Genomic DNA, 20744 nt, shown 5'->3' with positions numbered 1-20744 from the left:
TTCCAACAATGTCCAAGCTTCACTTCCATACGTTACAGTTCGTATCACAATACTGTCATGTAGTAACTTTTTCACTTCCATGCTCACTTCCCTGTTTCTTATCACTGCTTTCAAAGAACCAACAACCTTTCTTCCCTGCTGTACCCTTTCAAGCACTTCACCCTCTAAACCTCCATTCTTATTCATCATACTACCCAAGTACTAAAATGTACTCATAATTTCCAATTCCTCACCATCCAACCTCGCTGTACATTCACTGACTTCACCTCTCTCAAAGACCATCACTTTACTCTTCCCTACATTCACCTTTAAATTCCGTTTCTTGCACACTCTCCCAAACTCATCCACCAAGCTTTGCAGCTCCCCTTCGTCTTCACTCAATAACACAGTATCATCTGCAGACAACAGTACAGGGAGTTTCCAAACACTATCCTCTCTCACCAGGGCCATTCCAACATCCACTACCCTACCTTGTACCTCTTTTATTACCCCATCCATGAACAGATTGAACAACCATGGAGACATGACACATCCCTGTTTCAACCCAACCTCCAAAGAGAAATATTCACTTAGTTCACCATCCACACACACTGCAGCCTTAGCACCATCATACATACTCTTCACACCATTCAACAACTTTCCATCTACTCCATATATTCTTAATACTTTCCACAATCCTTGTCTATCCACCCTGTCATGTGATTTCTCCAAATCCATGAAAGCCGCATACAACTTCTTTCCCTTCTCTAGAAACTTTTCCACTAAAGATCTAAGAATGAATATCTGATCTACACAACCTCTTCCCTTCCTAAAGCCTCCCTGTTCTTCTCCAACTAATTTCTCTGTTCTTTCTCTAACTCTGTCAATAAGTATCCTACCATACACTTTTCCTATTATACTAAGAAGACAATTGCCCCTATGATTACCACACACTTCTTTTTCCCCTTTTCCTTTGTACAAGGGAATAATTATACCTGACTTCCAATCCTCCGGGACTCTACCTTCCTCCCAGGTCAATCTGCACATCTTCCACATCCATTCTACTACTATCTTTCCCCCATGCTGCAGCATTTCACCACACACTCCATCAATTCCTGGGGCTTTCCCCAATTTAACTTTCTTCATTGCTTCCACAACTTCTATCCTACTGATTTCTTCCTGTCTTCTCACCTCCCTCCTTCTCCCAGCCATTCCTCAGCCACTTATACTCTGATTACTTCCATCCTGTATGTTCAACAATTCCTTAAAGTGTTCTCTTCATCTGCTCACTTTTTCTCCCTTCTCCACTAGTAATCTACCATTTTTATCTTTCACTCCTCTGCTATATATATATATATATATATATATATATATATATATATATATATACGATACATACACACACACACACACACACACACACAATGCAATAATGGAATTATTGCTGAAAGAACCTAAATCTGTACCAAGGAAAAAGGAATATTTAACTCTCTAGTTTCAAAAGTCAACCAAACAGCACATTTCTATTAATGTCTTCTTTGTAGTGTAGATGAATATTGTGGCAGACCTAACAGTTTCATAAGCTTACAATTTTAGTACAGTATTTGTTCTCTACTGAACCAATGGGTTTGCATATATTCTACTGTAACATCACCAAAGTAGTGATGGATTGTGTACATAATTGTGACAGTAGCATTAAAATTTTGTTACTGAGAAAAACATCAACATATGGCAATAATTACTCATTTGAGTGCTGCCAGCTGTCAGGCCTGATGGGTATGTTCAGCCATGAGCAAAATTTTGATTTCATGACCAGCTGGGTATATGGCTGCTGTTACATGAAGCATTCTTGTTATTGCACTATGAATTACATCCGATGGTATGAGAATGATGGAATATTCTCTTGCTTGGGGAGGAATAAGAAATTTGGAAGAATGTGCTCAATGCTAGAAGAAATCTATCTATCGATTGTCTGATGCCTCAATCCAGTAAGGGGCGGCCACAAACAAATTGCCTCCATGTTGTCCTGTCCCCCATCATCTTCCTGCCCTCCCCCCATCTCACACCCCCCTTCCCATATACCTCTCCACTTCATCCCTCCACCTCATCCTTGGCCTATCCATCCCTCTCCCCCTATCCAGCTCAATCACAAACACTCTCCTTGTTAGCCTCTCACTCTCCATCCTCTTCACATGGCCAAACCATCTAAATGTACTGTATTTCTCCTAACACATTCTAATACATCCACAGCACCCCTTCACTTCCTCATTTGTCAGTCTCTCTCTCTACGTAACACCACATGCTCCTCTCATGTAACTCATTTCCACTGCTCTCACTCTTGACTTGTGTCCTTCCAACAAGGGCCAGGCTTCATTTCCATATGTTAAAGTTGGTATCACAATACTATCATCCTTTTTTTTTTCATGCTCACTTCCCTATTTCTTACCATTCATCATCCATCATCTAATCCAGCGCTGTCCCAAGAGTAGCACAGAAACCCGGGGCTTGGCAAGTTAGCCCAAACATTTAAGATAGAGTAACCAGCCTCACTCGTCCACAAGTGGCATTACGGCAGTAATAAACCCCAACCATCCCTTGGATATTAACCTGCGCTGGCTTAATCCAATTGGAGCGCCTTAACTGCCCACTAATCATCTATCTATCTATTGCTAGACGCCTCTATCCTGTCTGGGGTGGCCACAAACAAATCGCCTCCAAGTCGCCCTGTCCCCCGCCATTTCACTGCCCTGCTCCCAACTCACACCCCCCTCTCTCATATACCTCTCCACCCCATCCCTCCATCTCATCCTCGGCCTCCCCCTCCCTCTCTCCCCCTCCACCTCACTCACATACACTCTCTTCGTCAGTCTTTCACCCTCCGTCCTCTCCACATGGCCAAACCACCTAAGTGTGTTCCTCATAACGCTTCCTATCACATACACATCCACACCACAACGCTCCTTTATATCCTCGTTCGTCAGCCTGTCTCTCCATGTGACTCCACAGGCTTCTCTTAAATAACTCATTTCCACTGCTCTCACTCTTGACTTGTGTCCTTCCAACAACATCCAAGCTTCACTTCCGTACGTTAGAGTTGGTATCACAATACTGTCATGTAGTAACTATTTCACTTCCATGCTCACTTCCCTGTTTCTTATCACTGCTTTCAAAGAACCAGCAACCTTTCTTCCCTGCTGTACTCTTTCAAGCACTTCACCCTCCAAACCTCCATCCTTACTCATCACACTACCCAAGTACTTAAACATACTCATATTTTCCAATTCCTCACCATCCAACCTCGCTGTACATTCACTGACTTCACCTCTCTCAAAGACCATCACTTTACTCTTCCCTACATTCACCTTTAGATTCCGTTTCTTACACACTCTCCCAAACTCATCCACCAAGCTTTGCAGCTCCCCCTCGTCTTCACTCAACAACACAGTATCATCTTCAAACAACAGTACAGGGAGTTTCCAAACACTATCCTCTCTCACCAGGGCCACTCCAACATCCACTACCCTACCTTGTACCTCTTTTATTACCCCATCCATGTACAGATTGAACAACCATGGAGACATGACACATCCCTGTTTCAACCCAACTTTCAAAGAGAAAAATTCACTTAGTTCACCATCCACACGCACTGCAGCCTTCGCACCATCGTACATACTCTTCACAGCATTCAACAACTTCCCATCTACTCCATATATTCTTAACACTTTCCACAGTCCTTGTCTATCCACCCTGTCATATGCTTTCTCCAAATCCATGAAAGCTGCATACAACTTCTTTCCCTTCTCTAGAAACTTTTCCACTATAAATCTAAGAATGAATATCTGATCTACACAACTTCTTCCCTTCCTAAAGCCTCCCTGTTCTTCTCCAACTAATTTCTCTGTTCTTTCTCTAACTCTGTCAATAAGTATCCTACCATACATTTTTCCTATTATACTAAGAAGACTAATGCCCCTATGATTACCACACACTTCTTTTTCCCCTTTTCCTTTGTACAAGGGAATAATTATACCTGACTTCCAATCCTCTGGGACTCTACCTTCCTCCCAGGCCAATCTGCACATCTTCCACATCCATTCTACTACTATCTCTCCTCCATGTTTCAGCATTTCACCACACACTCCATCAATTCCTGGGGCTTTCCCCGATTTAACTTTCTTCATTGCTTCCACAACTTCTATCCTACTGATTTCTTCCTGTCTTCTCACCTCCCTCCTTCTCCCAGCCATTCCCCAGCCACTTATACTCGCATTACTTCCATCCTCTATGTTCAACAATTTCTTAAAGTGTTCTCTCCATCTGCTCACTTTTTCTCCCTTCTCCATTAGTAATCTACCATCTTTATCTTTCACTCCCCTGCTAACTTCACTTCCACCCTGTCTTACTCTTTTCACCTCTTTCCAGAACATTTTCTTACAGTCCCTCCACTTTATACTCAAATTCCTTCCAAATTCCTCATCCACTCTGGTTATATGGTTACCAACATGCACTGTAAATGGTTTCCTGGTGTAAAGGAAACCATTTGGCTTGTCACTCAGTGTACAGTCACCTGCTGACAGAATGAAGAGCAAAGGATGAAGGAAAGAAAGACAGAAGAGGATGGATGGAAAGAAAGAGAGGAAAGGGCATGCACCCGAGAACAACATTACATCATGATGAGTGGATGGTGAGTGCCCCCAACAACCACTAAAGGCACTGCTTTCAAACAACCAGCAACCTTTCTTCCCTGTTATACCCCTTCAATCATTTCATACTCAAAACTTTCATCCTTACTCATCACATTACCCATTTCCTTCTCATCCAACCTCAATGTGTATTCAGTGAGTTCATTTCTCTCGAAGACCACAACTTTATTCTTCCCTACATTCACCTTTAGAATCCATTTCTTACACACTCTCCCAAACTCATTCACCATGCCTTGCAATTCCCCTTCATTTTCATTTAACAATACTGTATCACCTGCAAACAACAAACAGGAGGTTTCCAAAGGTTGACCTCTCTCACTAGGGTCACTCCAACATCCACTGCCCTACCTTGTGTCATTTTTATAACCCAATTTGTATACAGACTGAACAGCCATCGAGACATGACACATCCCTGTTTCAATCCAACATTCAGACAGAAAACAATCACTCAGTTCACCATCCACATGCACTGCAGCCTTAGCATCCTCATACATACTCATCATGGCATTCAACAGCTTCCCAATTACTCTAAATATTCTTAATATTTTCCACATATTTTGTCTATCCACTATGTCATATGCTTTCTCCAAATCCATGAAGGCAGCATCTAACTTCTTCCCCTTCTCTACCAACTCTTCCACTACAGACCTAGGGAAGAATATTTGAGCAACACAACCTCTTCCTTTCCTAAAACCTCCCTGTTCTTCTCTAGCTAATTCCTCTGTTATTTCCCAAACTCTATCAGTAAGTATCCTACCATATACTTTTCCTATTATACTATGAAGACAAAAGCCCCAGTGGTTAACACACACTAAAAATCCCCTTTTCCTTTGTACTTCCATTGACTTCTAATCCTCTGGAACTCCACCTTCCTCTCAGGCCAATCTGCACATCTTCCATATCCATGCTACGACTATCTTTCTCCCTTGCTTCAGCATTTCACCACACACTCCATTAATTCTTGGGGATTTCCCCATTTTGACTTTCTGCACTGCTTCCAATACTTCCATCCTACTGATCTCTTCCTCCCTTCTCATCGCTACCTCCTTCTCCACGCAATTTCCCAGTCACATATAGTCGCATTACTTTCATTCTCTATGTTTAACAATTCCTTAAAGTGTTCTCTCCATCTGCTCACTTTTCTTCCTTCTCCACTATTGAACTACCATTTTTATCTTTCACTTCCCAACAAACTTCTTTATTGCCCTGTCTAATCCTCTTTACCCCCTTCCAGAACATTTTCTTACATTTCCTCCACTTTACACCTAAATTCCTCCCAAATTCCTCATTCACTCTCTTCTTCTCCATCCATCCACCCATCATCTAACCTTATGCCGCCCCATGAGGAACGTAGGAGCCTGGGGCTAGGCAAGTTAGTCCTGACATTTAAGATGAGAGTGATCAGCCTCACTCACCCCTGAGTGGCATTATGTGAGCAATATACCCCAACCACCCCTTGGAGATAAACCTACACAGGTTCAATCAGGTTGGAGATCCTTAATTATCCACTAAACCACCAGTTGCCATTATTTGGTTATTTGGTTACCACCCAGCATGGTAAATGGTTTCCTGGTGTACAAGAAACCATTTGGCTGGTCACTCAGTGTACAGCCACCCATGGGCAGAAGGAAGAGTTAAGAGTGAAGGAAAGATAGACAGAAGAAGGAATGTAAAGTCACCCATTGGCAGAAAGAAGAGGAAAGAATGAAGGAAAGGAAGACAGAAGAGGAAGGAAGGAAGAGAGTAAAGGACAGACACCCAAAGCAGCACTGCATCAAATCTTATCACCTCTCTCTTCCCCACTACATATAAATCTCTCTTCTGTCTCTCAACTTCCTCCATGCCTCTGCTTCCTATCCACTTACTATATGCTTTCTTTTATGCCACAGCATGTCATGCCTCTTCATTCCACCATGCTGTTCCTTGCACTCCCTTTTGCCTTCTCTTCACTCCACACACCACCTCACATGCTGCACAGATTTCTTCTGTGAATATTTTGCACACACCGTCCACCTCCCTCATCTGCTACAAATCACATTTACCCAATCGCTCCTCCACTTATCTCTTACATTCTGCCTTTTTCTCCATCCTCTTGCAACCTGTCTATGCTCCTTGTTTGTACTACTTCCTCCCATTCTTCTCTCCTTCTATTCATCCATTGCATTTGTACCTTGACTTTCACCAGCACCAAGTGGTGGTCCGAAAGTCGATTCTCTCAAAATCTGTATGCTCTTACATCCTTTACATACCTTCTCATTCTCTCATCCACACACACACATAATCAATCACTGCCTTACATTCACTCAGTTCACCATCCACCCTTCTCATTACTTGCCACATATACCTGAGGATCATTTTGTGTATAAAGTGGGTATTGGCTATCACCAATCCCCTCCCCCCATAAATGTCCACTAGAGCACTGCCATTCTCATCCACTTCTGCAGGCACATCCAACTCACCAACTTCTCCATCCACCTTCACATTCTCCACTTTTCCATTCATATCTCCAATCAAAAACACTCTCTTGTTTCTCTTAAACTTTTCCAGGCACACTTCCATATTTGCCCAGAACTCTTCTTTTACTCTGCTTGCACGATCTTGCACTGGCACATACACACACACAACTGTCCATGATTGTATTCCTAATTTCAATCTTATCCATACAATCTTTGAACAAACTGATCCATACTCTCTTATATTCTCTTTTCATCTCTTGCACACAACAATACACACACTCATAGACAGGGAAGATACAACTTTGGGAAAGCAAATTTTACAGGATTGAGAAACTTTTTTGAAAATGCAGATTGGAGAAAATTCAGAGAAACAAGAGAGATACAGAGGAAGTGGGATATCTTTCTAGACCTCTATAATTTGGGAGTGGAAAAATTTGTACCAAGAGTAAGAGGGAAAGAAAACAGGAAAAAGGAGTGGTTTAATAGAAGGTGTATGATAGCAAAAAAAGAGAGAGATAAGGCGTGGAACAATTGGGAAAGAGGGGTAACAACAGAACAATGGAAGAATATAAAAGAATCAGAAATGAATACACAAGAATACGTAGAGAAGAAGAAAGGAATTTTGAAAAAGGTATAATAGACAAATGCAAGGATGAACCCAAACTGTTTTATAGATTTGTTAATGGCAAACTGAAACAAAAGGAAGGAATCACCAAACTGAAAGTAAAAGGAGAGGTCTATAATGAAGCAGCAATGCAAGCTGAAATAATGAACAAATGTTTCCAATCAGTTTTCACTAATGAAAAAGAGTTTGTGCAAGGGGAGGGAGTGATTAGAAATGTACCGGTGATAAAAGATATAAAAGTGGAGGTACAGGAAGTGTATAAATTACTGGAAACTCAAGATGTAAGGAAAGCCCCAGGACCTGATGGAATTTCTAATTGGGTACTGAAGGAATGCAGCGAACAACTGGCGGATAAAATTCACAGTTTAATCGTGTGTTCTCTGGAAGAGGGGAAAGTGCCACAAGAATGAAAGAGGGCAAATGTGGTACCAATTTATAAGGGAGGAAACAGGGAAGAACCCCTGAATTATAGACCAGTGTCTCTAACCAGCATGGTCGCAAAATTGTGCGAGAGAATCCTGAAAGACAGCTGGATAAAATATCTAGAAGAGATGAATATTTTGGCTGAATGTCAGTTTGGATTCAGAAGTGGAAGGTCATGTGTTTCTAACTTGATGAGCTTTTACTCTAGAGCGATTGACGTGGTACAGGAGAGATGGTTGGGTGGATTGTGTGTACTTAGAGAAGACCTTTGACAAGGTACCTCATAAGAGCCTAATGTGGAAACTAGAATATATAGGAGGACTGAAGGGGAAACTTCTGGAATGGATGAGAGACTTTTTAAGAGACAGACAAATGAGGACAGTAATAAAGGATAGGATATCTGGATGGAGGGAAGTAACAAGTGGAGTCCCTCAAGGCTCGGTGTTGGCGCCAGTAATGTTCCTGATTTACGTAAATGATATGGTAGATGGAGTGAACAGTTATGCAAGTCTGTTTGCTGATGATGTAAAGATCTTGAGGAAGGTAGAGGTTGAGGAGGATTGTAAAATGCTGCAGGAGGATTTGGATAGGATACACGATTGGAGCCGGACGTGGAAAATGAAATTTATTGTAAAGAAATGTAAAATATTGGAAATGGGTAAAAGTACCAGGAGGCCATCACTGAATTATTTGTTGGGTAATGAATTAATCACAAAAATGAGAGAAGAGCAAGATTTGGGAGTGCTGGTCCAAGATAGTTTGTCACCAGAAAAGTATATTAACAAGATAGTTGGAGAGACTTATAAACTCTTGCCTAACATAAGAGTAGCATTTCATTATATGGATGAGATGATGAAAAAATTGATAGTGGCCATGATCCGCCCCAGGTTACAATATGCAGCGGTAGTGTGGTCCCCACACAAAAAGAAAGATATAAACAAGATTGAGAGAATAAGTTGCTTACGTATTCTCTCAATCTTGTTTATATCTTTTTTTTTGTGTGGGGACCACACTACCGCTGCATATTGTAACCTGAGCAACGTTGGGTCTGGTTAGTACTTGGATGGGTGACCGCCTGGGAACACCAGATGCTGTTGGCATAACGTTCTCCCTACGTGTCAAGTGGGGTTGGTGGAGGATTAGTGCCCCTCCCTGTAAAACAATTAACTCTAAGCCCTTGGTCACCCCGTTTGCGATAAATGGCATCTGGCGATGATGAATGAATGATGAGAGAATACAAAGAACAGCAACCAAGATGGTCCCCAGTCTGGCAGACCTGTTATACAGAGAGAGGCTGGAAAAGCTGGATTTGCCTTCCTTAGAGGAAAGGAGAGAGAGGGGAGACATGATTGCAGTGTTCAGGACCATGATGGGAGTAGATAAAATTGACAAAGAAGATCTGTTTGTATGGGATAAGAGAGCAACAAGAGGACACGGAATGAAATTGAAAAAGTCACGCTGTTTGAAGGATATCAAGAAATATACTGTAGCTTTCCTTACAGAAGTATAGACTTATGGAATAGCCTGGACAAAGAGATCGTCCAGTCTAAAAACTTAAACGAGTTTAAAGCTAAATTTGACTTATTGAGAAACAGTGATGGAAACCCACGAGCACAGCACATTCCGTGTACAGTATATCACAATTAGGTATATTAGGTAAATACATAAATATTTGGAACGACTTAGACGAAAAGGTGGTGCATGAGAAAAACATTCATGTGTGTAAAGTTAGACTTGATAAACGTGGATTTGGAGACAGGACAACAAGAGCATTGCTCAATTCCTGTATACTAGAAAAAGGTAAATACTCTCTTTTGCCCTCTCATTCTCACCTACTCCTGCACAAACACCCTAACCATACTCCCACCCTCTCACCTCCATTTAGGTTCAGTCAATCCACATTTGTCTACTTTTGCACCCTGAAACACCCAGACAATTTCTCTTTCACCTCATCATTCACACTCCTTACATTACTAACAGTTAACTTTCGCTCGTGGCTATAAACAAGTGCTGCTGGACTGCCACTTCTTGCATCCTCACATGTACACAGCCACCCAATACACTGCTCTACTGACTGCTAAACATATATCTATGTAACATCATCTCCAAAGTCAGGACTTCAGTGAAGTATGTTAATGTAAAGGTGTGTGAGTGTGTTTTATACACGACATTTTCGGTGGGACTACAACGCTGGATTGGCTGATTTCTGTACTGGCTCCCCCACTAATTCACCTGGTACAGTTTTACTATTATACAGACTGTAGCACCCATGACCACAACCCATGACTACATATACACACACTCTCGCATTACTGTGCCTAGAGCTTGCACATATGCATATTCTCAACAAGACTCATTCCCCTGACACAATTTCACTGACTGTCACAACCACTGCAGCATCAATGACCAAACACCCACACACCTTCAAATTACTGTGAAGAATATGTGCATGGTGTACCTATATACAACAGACTCTCACTTTCATGGACCTCGACAGACCAAATATCAGACTCAGGGACACTACAATGGCCACAGAATTCCGTCGACCATAACATACGTCTGTTAAATGGGGTGTAGTGGGTCATGTGTTTCCAATCCTTTTTTTCCCCAACCTGGCCTGAAACTGTCCTCTCCATATCGTGAAGGTTGAGTTGTAATAACAGACTATAGTAATACTGTACTAGTCCTGAAGATATGCTGACAAGGAAGTGCAATATGTTGCAAAAGGTCAAAATTATGAGCCATATTTGTGCAAAATGAGTACAGTTTTCATTTTCAGAATCAAAATATGCTATGGGGAGGGACCCTACCTCACCTTACCTTGGGATGAGAAGGTCTGGATGATGATTATGATGATACTGACAATGGAAAGGCTTGGAAATGTTCAAGATGTATGCTCCATGGGACCAGGCATCTTGCAAAAAATAAAACAGGAATGACTGATAAAGACCCAAAGGGTGCTCAACAATCTTGCACCCAACACACCTGGAATGGGCGTATGGTGACATCATGGTATCGGCATAACGTCTCATGCATTTTGTGAAGTTTTTCCTGTAGCTGTGGTGTGCGTGGAGGGAAGCAGGACCAGAAGTGCCTCAGCAGCTCACCTGCACTGTTGTACACCTGACCAAGCTCCCTGTGTAGGTTACCCGGCAACTGGCCCCCTAGTGAACAAAAATTTAACTTAATACAGTAAACCCTCATTATACGATGGGGTTCCGTTCCTGAAAACCCCATCGTAAAGCAATCCATCGTATAGCAATCCCATTATAACATGGAGTCAATGGGGATACGTTCCCAGACGTGCCTAAACTCTCACATACACACACCTTAGAACTCACATACATGAAATATCCTTATGTTTAAATATTTAAAGTAACACATTAATAGTGAATAAAGAGAAAAAAAACATGAAAACTACAGTATACAGTAGATCTTACCTTTACTGAAGTAAGCAACGGTTGTTTATGTGGTTCCTAGACAATTCGCCGTCATAATATGGACGTTCCCCGTCAGGACAACTCCCCGTCATTCTATAAATATACTTATTACTGATTAACTGATACTTTAATAACTAATTTTCAGGGGGATCTATCAAAATCTATTTTCATTCAATAGCGTTGGCTTTGGATATCATTTGTAAGTTGCACTTTTAGACAATATTTAACTTGTTTCTACCTTGCTGTAGTTGACTTTGAATTATGTTCTAGCATCACCCACAGCTGTTTTCATTAATTTCCATTGGTACCACAACATTCTGGGTATATTTTAAAACGACTTTGAAGAGGTACAAGTACAGTACTAAAAAACTAGTGTACTTCCTAAATAAACTGATATGAAAATAAATGACGGGGAATCATCCTGACGACGAAAAGTCCCGATGGTGAATTGTCTTGTTATTGTTGTCTATCTATCTATCTATTGCCAGACGCCTCAATCCCGTTTGGGGTGGCCACAAACAAATCGCCTCCAAGTCGCCCTGTCCCCCGCCATTTCAATTACCAAGTCCTTTGTCCGGTCCTGGGTCGTCATCGTTTGGTCAGTCCTTGTCCGAGGCTTCTTGTTTGTTTTTTTAGTTAGCTGTTTTCCAGGGAGGGGCACTAACCCTCCGCCAACCCTTTTAGTCGCCTTTTATGACAAGCAGGGATACTGGGGGAGTATTCTTGAAAACCCCCCTACTCCCAGGGGGGGGCGAATTATCCCGAAACATTTATATAGACGTAATATGAAGATTATTTGTATAATTCCAAAGTATGTCGATCGTTCACTTAAGGTAATTAGGCATTTATATAAATGCCAATGTCTCGTATGTAGCCTTATGCTAAGATGAAGGATCGATCATAAATCAGCTGATTCACGTTTCAATATATTATTATTTTTCATTTAATGCCCATGATTTGATGCCATATTTTACATTTACTATATAAACAATAAACCACTATCACTTTTATAACTTACATAATTAAAAAACTAGTGTACTTGCTAAATAAACTGATACGTAAATAAATGACAGGGAATCGTCCTGACGGCGAATTGTCCCGACTGGGCCTCACAGTCACAGCCCTCACTCATCAATGTCAGAACTTCCTGGCTGGTCATGGCTGTCTGGCTGGGCAGGGCTAGCTAATAAGGCTGGACCGGTGGACAAGTGTGTGTGGTCCAATGAAGACAGTATGAGGACGTTTTTGTTGCGTTTGCACATTCGCTGTTCACTGAGCCGCGGATGATCCATCGTTGCAGCAAATCGTTCCCATTGTATAGTGGGCATAGGGTACTAAAATTTTGACACTGTATAAGCAAAATATCGTATAAAGAGGCATCGTATAATGCGGGCTTACTGTACTGTCACATGCTAACCCCTTCAGTCATGGATTTAATATTTACCATATCTATGCTACTAACAGGCAGTTTTATTTAGCTTAGGAGACTGCCCTAGAAGGATAATGAAGGCTACAAGATAACCTCACTGGTTAAAAAAAAAAAAAAAAAAAAAAAAAAAAAAAAAAAAACTCTCCCACACTGATTAACTTATCAAGAGATACCAAGAATACTTAAATTAAAACAGATATCATCATCATCTTGCCTCTTCTTCCAACTCACACACTGGGTGAGGCAGGGTTCTGGAAAAGAAAGAAAGGAAAAGGAAAAAAAAAATCACTCACTATTCAAGTCCCACAAAAATGCTTTTTTTCTTTTTAATGCACTTCATAATATACCTATCAGACGATAGTGGTATGTGCTGGCAATATCATTCACTCACTTGATGTAGTGTTGCCTACTTCTTTCTTCACCTTTATCCTTCCTTTTCTGTGTCTGCCCTCCTCTTTTCCTATTTCTTCCATCTTTCCTGTCACTTTTCACTGCTTTTCTTTCCTTTTCAGGTGGCTTTACATTGAGTGACATGCCTAATGTTTCCTGTAAGCCAGGAAGCCATTTACAATGCCAGGTGGTAACCATATAACCAACCCATACGTGTTCCCTACGTGTCAACAAGGAGGGTTTGTGTCCTTCCCCATAAAACAATAAGACAAATGGCCACCCCTTATGGGATTATGGCATCTGGCTGTACATAGATAAACAGACAGACAAAAGTTGATTCCATGACTAAAAAAAAAAGGGAGGGGGGGGGCCAAACCCTTGTGTGCACTGCTCTGTCCAATACTTGTCAAACCAGTTTGATTCCTTGTCAACTCCCTAGCCTCATCAACCTCAATATCTGCTTTCTCATACAATCATTTACCATGTCTATCCATCTTTTTCTTCACCATCACATCTACTTTGGGATATAAAGGGCTAAAGACTAGGCTACTCGAGTCTAGAATATTAAACTTGCCCCTAGCACTTGACAGAATAATAGCCAGTCACCTGTCTTACTTGAATCATGCATAAGGCACAGGAATCTTCACCCAAGCTCTCTACTACCACTACAACAGTTACTCTCATATTGCCTCTGTATGGTACAGCATCTGGGGCAACTATCACATCAATGAGTAGGTATTCTGCCTCATCCCAGGTGAAATTACACGATCAAAAAAACCTTGTTGCACAGTATTTGCATATTTATTTATTGCTTGATACTGAGGTCCTGAGTCTGGGTCTGGATGATATCTACCTTCCTAGGTTAACCCTCTAGAGCCCACTGTTACCCAGAGATGATGGTCTGGGTCTTTTTCAAAACTGAAACAAGAAGCAGTGCCAAGGCACGGCAAACCCATTCCTGGCAGTCATTTTAGTACTGACATATAAACACAACAGGATATCTAGTCAAAGATGTCACAAATCAAATTTGGAATAAATCAGGTGAAAATAGACAATTTAGTCCATTTTAAATTTTAGGCACTACCCACCTCACATTAACCCCCCTACCGCTAACTGGGGAGTGATCCCCCTGATGTAACGAGGCAGGCATGTTATAAGATGCAGATTTGAAAGATACACCTTTGGGTATTTGGGTATGTGACGAATCTGATATGAGTTATGGCGAAAAAGCATTTTTTTTTGGGGGGGGGAGGGGGGGCCTACAGCCTAGGCCTTGGCCCATTTTGGCCCAAAATGTAACCAAGTGATCAGAAGGTCATAGTCCATCATCTCTGCAATTTTAGTCAAAATCGCACCATTAGTTTTCATGTAAAGTTGTTAACTGGCAGACAGACAGACCAATGTCTTGACAGACAGAAAAGACAAACAAACAAACAAACAAACAGACAGACAGACGGACAAACTGAGCGAAAACAATACCCGTCCCCGAACCCCTCCGGGGTGGGGACAGGTAATAATAATGTATAATAATATTAAGATGATGATGATGATGATGATGCCGATGAAGAAGAAGAAGCAAGAAAGACGTGCCACAAAAAAACATGTAAGAAAGGAGAAAACAAGAGATGAAAGGAAAATGTTGAAATGGTATGTGCACAGAATGTAAAGTGGTATACAGTATATTCAATCAGGAAGAAGGAAAAGAAGAAGGAAGAAGACTAACAACAACAACAAATGGTGCCATGGTAAATGATTATTACTCATCCTCTTTTTTTAACATTTGGGGGGCCTACACCCTAGGCTTTGGCCCACTTTGGCTCAAAATTAAATCATATGATCAGAAAGTCATAGCCCTTTATCCCTGTAATTTTACTCAAAATCGCACCAATAGTTTTTGCTTAAAGTTTTTAACAGACAGACAGACAGACATAAAGACAAGCAAACAAACAAACAGGCAAACCAAGTGAAAACAATACCCATCCCCGAGCCCCTCCGGGGAGGGGACAGGTAAGAAGAGAGCCCCAAGGTAGGAACCTATGGGCTTTGCAACTGTGAGCCAACAGGTAAAGGGCAGTACACTAGAACCCACCCCACTAGATTCAACATGCAGTAAATCTGGGATCTAGAGGGTTAAGGTAGGTCAGGTCAGGTCATGTAAGGTAAGGCAAAGCAAGGTACTATACTATGGGGCTACATGCTGCCATCAGATTAATCTAAACCAACCCCAGCGTGGTGCCTCCCGATCTGCAGGTCATGGCTGGGTCAGATTAGGAAAGGTCAGATGGGGTTAGGTATTACTACTTACAACACGAAACAGGTTATGTAGAACCTTGAGCTAAATCAAGTTCGTGTTAAAATGTGACATATACTTATGTGTAAAACAGGGGATTAAGTTCTAGGAATCCCATATTTTTTTAAAAAATATGTATATAAAGATCAGTTATTAACAACACGTCTGCCTTAAATGCCCAGGACAGTGAGCTAACATGGGATCTTGGCAACTGGACATGTCAGTGTATCTTACTCTAGTCTAACCAAGAGGTTTTACCTTTCAAGACCCTCAACAATTTTAACAATGTAGGACTGCCAATAAGCCTAATCTTGAAAGCTTCAATTCCAACCAGGCAACATTTCTGACCTAATCAATTGCCCAGCATCATACACATTTTGCTGAGAACTACTTTTGGTGCATTTAGTCATAAAAAAAACTAATTGCACAAACTGAAACTATTTTTTAAATTATCAGCAGTCACCAACAATAAAGGAAAAAATAAAATTAAATAATCAGTATGAAGTGAGTGTATACAACTTCTATGGTAAATGTTAATGCGGTAATCTTGAATAATATATAAGTCAACCAAACAGTATAAATCTGTATGATAATGTAATTCACAAGACCTGAACTTCTTATCTAACTTATGTAAACATGTAAACCCGTCACATACTGTAAGAGCTTTTCTAACCCTGAGTTCATCAGTTCAAAAATCTGCCACAAAACCCTTTTTCTGCATCATACTGCTCCCTCATTATTACGGTAACTTCTTTAGTTTTTACCACTTTCTAACAAAGAGCTTATCTACATCTTAAACATACCCAGCTCATTTTATCTGACTGTATGAATGCTACTCTCATTTGTAATAAGTTCTCACATGACATGCTACTTCATCCATATATTTACTTATTTTCTCTGGAATAAATGCTTTGCTTATGCTCTTAGCATTTTCACTGCAAGAAGAAACACTTTCTGGGTGTTCAGACATCATATTTAAGTTCGCTTGGAACTGGATGGTCAAAATGCTAGGATGAAATGAGAAAAAAGGAAAGGAAAAAAAAGAATCTGGACTCAATGATAGTCAACACAACAAACAGGCTGAGGAAGGCAGGTACAAAAGGACACGGGCTGTGTGGTATTGGGTTACAGAACTCTTAACAGTGACTGACAAGAGCACAATGCATGGGTTGTAAACAAATGCAGCCATCTGGAAATCCAATACCTAAACACACCCACTTTGTTTCTCCCAGGCAACTGAGTGATATTATAGTGTTACTGAATAATAAAAGGAGAATTAAATGCCTGTGTTAATGTAAGATCATTACTTCCCTCTGTATTAAATCATAACTCAACTGTATCTTAAGGAACTGTGCAAACTCCTAGTGTGTTGTTTCCCTCCACCAGGCTTGGTTCAGTTGGGTTACATTACATAGGTCAGGTTACATTTAAGCAAGATAAGGTCAGATAAAGAACGATATGGTGAGAGCAGGGATACGATAGGACAGGATACAACAGGACAAGACAGGAGAGGACAGAACAAAATAAGATAGCACAGTGCATTAGGTTAGGTATGTATGAAGAGGTTAGACGCTGGTATACCTGAGCGAACACCCAAAGTATTGCGTCCCCTCCTGCATGCATCACTGAAGGAGTGGAGAGCCCGCGTGGCTGCCTCTGGGTCCTGGCTGGTGGGCAGGGATAGATTCCATACCAAAAGTGAGTCTGACAACTGCTCCTGGAGATCTTGCACCTATGATAAATGAATATTATGTTAGGAATGGTGGAATCAGTGCTGTAATTCAGCACAAAGGCTGACTAATATCAGAAATGGAGCTGGGGTAGAAAATTTGCTGATATAATCAGCAGTCTCTTGAAACTGGTTAATACTTAAACAATTTATGCTTAACAATATATACACACCATTAAGATTTCTGCCTCTAGTTTTCAAAGCTGTGAATCCATGTTTTAAATACAACATTCTTAACAGAGTCATTAACCCCTTGGCTGTGTACAGCATTCTGGAAATGCTGACTGGTAGACTGAGTCATACATTTTGGAAGAGCCACGTGAAATACTCTGAACTTCTCAGTCATTTTTCATGCCTACTCTGTTTATGCTTGAAAAGTGGGTTGTGAATTGCCAGTGTGGAGTGTAAACTTTCTTTGACTATAATAGTATCATGTTTAGTTAGGTATAAGTGGGTCAAAAACATGATGAAAACATGATTTTCTAACCAGTTTTTCTGCATCAAGGATATAAGAAATATTTGGGGACACAGTTGAGCAAGGCCATCTTTTATTTATGTACTGAGTAGGCTATAGCACCAGCCAACCAGGGCAGTACAGTATTCCCAAGGAGAATGGGAAAACAGGTGATAGGGGGAGCTGGAGCTCCCATTTTGCTAGCCCTCAGGAATAGTTCCAGACCATTCCCTTTCACTGACCCTTTTCATTGTGTCATTGCAATGGAGGGTAGGGCAGCATGCTCTGGGGACTTATTTCTCTAACTGTCCACTATAAATAGCCAAACCCTGAGATCCAACTGCCTGCTACACTGAACATGAGAAATTGGGAAAAATTCCCACAATTTGAATGGCTGTCGATTCACTAGTCCGAACACTTCGCCCCTCCCTAGGTTTGAAATGAGTACATCCAACCACAGATGTTGTGGTGCATGAGGCTCTCCCAGTTGTCCCTCCATCCAGCCCTGATCCCCCGTCCCTCCTCCATCCCCCGCCACATTGAGCATTGCCAGGCGTGTTTCCCTCCCCAACCCCCTGCCCTTCCCCACTCCTGGTTGTTTCCCTCCTTGTCCCCCCACCCTCCCTCACCTCAGCTTGTCTCCTGTGTGTGTGTGTGTGTGTGTGTGTGTGTGTGTGTGTGTGTGTGTGTGTGTGTGTGTGTGTGTGTGTGTGTGTGTGTGTGTGTGTGTGTGTGTGTGTGTGTGTGTGTGTGTGTGTGTGTGTGAGAGAGAGAGAGAGAGAGAGAGAGAGAGAGAGAGAGAGAGAGAGAAAGGTGGGGGAAGGGTGTAATGGGGCAGTTTGGCTTTCTTGTCTCCCTCCCTGTCCCCTTCACCTTCCCCCACCCCTTCTTGTCTCCCTCCTCATCCCCCAACCCTCCCCTGTCCCCACTTGTCTCCCTTCCCATCCACCCACCCTCCTCCACCCCTGATGTCTCCCTCTTTGTCCCCTCCCCCTCCCCCTCCCCCACCTCCACTTGAATCCCTCCCCTACCCAAGCTTGTCTCCCTCCAGTCTCCCCACCCTCCCCCACCCCTGCTTGTCTCACTCCCTGTCCCCCGGCCCTCCCCTACCTCCACTTGCCAGCTGCCTGCCTGGCTGTCACTTGTCCTGAAGCATCTCGACCCCACATGTCCCATCCATCTTACCTTCCTGCATACAGTGTTTCATGTCTCATTTTTTAACAATGTTACTGTTTATGATGAGATGAAAGTGCGAGACAGTGTCCAGGTGCTTGAGGGTGCAAAAGTGGACGTATGTGGATTAACTGAAACTAAATGGAGAGATAAGGGTGTGGGAGAGTGGGAGCATGGATGGGGTACATGCACGGGAATGAGTGAGAAAGAGAGGGCAAATGAAGGTGTGTACTGTTGTGTGCAAGAGATGGAAGGAGAATATAAGGGTTTGGATCAGTTGGCTCAAGAATTGTGTGGGTAAGATTGAAAGTTGGACTACAAATGTGCGCAATTGTATGTGTGTATGTGCCAGAGCAAGATCGTGCAAGCAGAGTGAAAGGAGAGTTCTGGACAAATGTGGAAGTGCGCATGGAAAAGTCTGAAATGAATGGGAGAGTGTTTTTGATTGGTGATATGAATGGAAAAGTAGGGAATGTGAAGGTGGATGGAGTAGTTGGTGAGTGGGGTGTGCCTGTAGAAGTGGATGAGAATGGCAGTGCTCTAGTAGACAACTGTGCCAGGAGGAGGTTGGTGATAGCCAATATCCTTTTCAGGCACACAGTGATCCACAGATACACATGGTGAGTGATGAGAAGGGAGGGTGGTTAACTGAATGAACAGAAGGCAATGACTGATTGTGTGTGTGTAATGGATGCAAGAGCATATAGAGGTTGGGGGAGTGGACTTTCTGACCACCACTTGGTGGTGGTGAAAGTCAAGGTTGAAATGAAGTGGAGGAATAGAAGAAGGGAAGGCCAGGAGGAAGTAGTTCTTCCAAGGAGGGTGGGAAGGTTACAAGAGGATGGAAAAAAGGCAGAATATAAGAAAGAAATGGAGGAGTGACTGGGTAAATTTGATTTACAGCAGATGGGGTATGTGAAGGTGTGTGCCAGATGTTCACTGAAGTAATCTGTGCAGCATGTGCGGCGGTATGTGGAGTTAAAAGAAGATGAAATGGGGTACAAGGAACAGCATGGTGGAATGAAGACATGAGACAGGCTGTGGCACAAAAGAAGAAAGCATATAGTGAGTTGGCAGGGGTGTGGAGGAAGCTGAGAGACTGAAGAGAAAGTTACATGTAAAGAGCAAGAGAGAGGTGAAAAGACTACTAGGAGAGAGTAAGATGAGAGTGGATGAGGAATTTGGAAGAAATGTGAATGTCAAGTGGAGGGAATGTATGATAACGTTCTGGAAAGAGGTAATGAAAGTTTGACAGGGTGTTAAAGAAGTTGGTCAGGGGGTGAAAGATAAGATAAATGTGGTAGATTACTAGTGAAGAAGTGAAAAGAAGTGAGCAGATGGAAAGAACACTTTCAGGAAGTGTTGAACACAGAGAATGAAAATACAGTAAAACATCAATATAACGGATTTCATTGGACCGGAATTCGTTTTTATCGGACTCAAGGAGCTACCAGAACAAATTCCTATGTATCGGAAAAAGTCCGTTAAAGCCAGAAGCAGTTCGAAATGCCTGACCACTTCAGCTATGTTCACCACAATAAGGTAAATAAAAGACATGTTTATCAGTGTACAGTACAGTATCATTATATATATTATACAGTACCATTTGATTAATGTAGGGAAGTTATAACACAGTACAGTACCGCAATGGTA

At 41.9% G+C, this 20744-nt stretch overlaps 1 protein-coding gene across 1 annotated transcript in view; it reads right to left on the bottom strand.

The window, feature by feature from the left end:
• Window positions 1–20744, bottom strand: part of Tfb1 (transcription factor B1) — a 276606-nt gene that overhangs the window by 24219 nt on the left and 231643 nt on the right. The window contains exons 9-10 of the mRNA XM_080277678.1: window positions 17317–17467; window positions 11172–11350 (exon numbers count right to left, since the gene is read on the bottom strand). Of these exons, the coding sequence (XP_080133804.1) occupies window positions 11172–11350; window positions 17317–17467 (330 nt within the window). The remainder of the gene's footprint in view (window positions 1–11171; window positions 11351–17316; window positions 17468–20744) is intronic.

Source organism: Coenobita brevimanus, chromosome 71, assembly GCF_032717465.1.
Source record: "Coenobita brevimanus isolate Jiangsu-jjx chromosome 71, ASM3271746v2, whole genome shotgun sequence".
Classification (NCBI taxonomy): Eukaryota; Metazoa; Arthropoda; class Malacostraca; order Decapoda; family Coenobitidae; genus Coenobita; species Coenobita brevimanus.
Note: the sequence above shows the minus strand (reverse complement) of the source record. Positions and strands in the feature narration are given on the sequence as shown.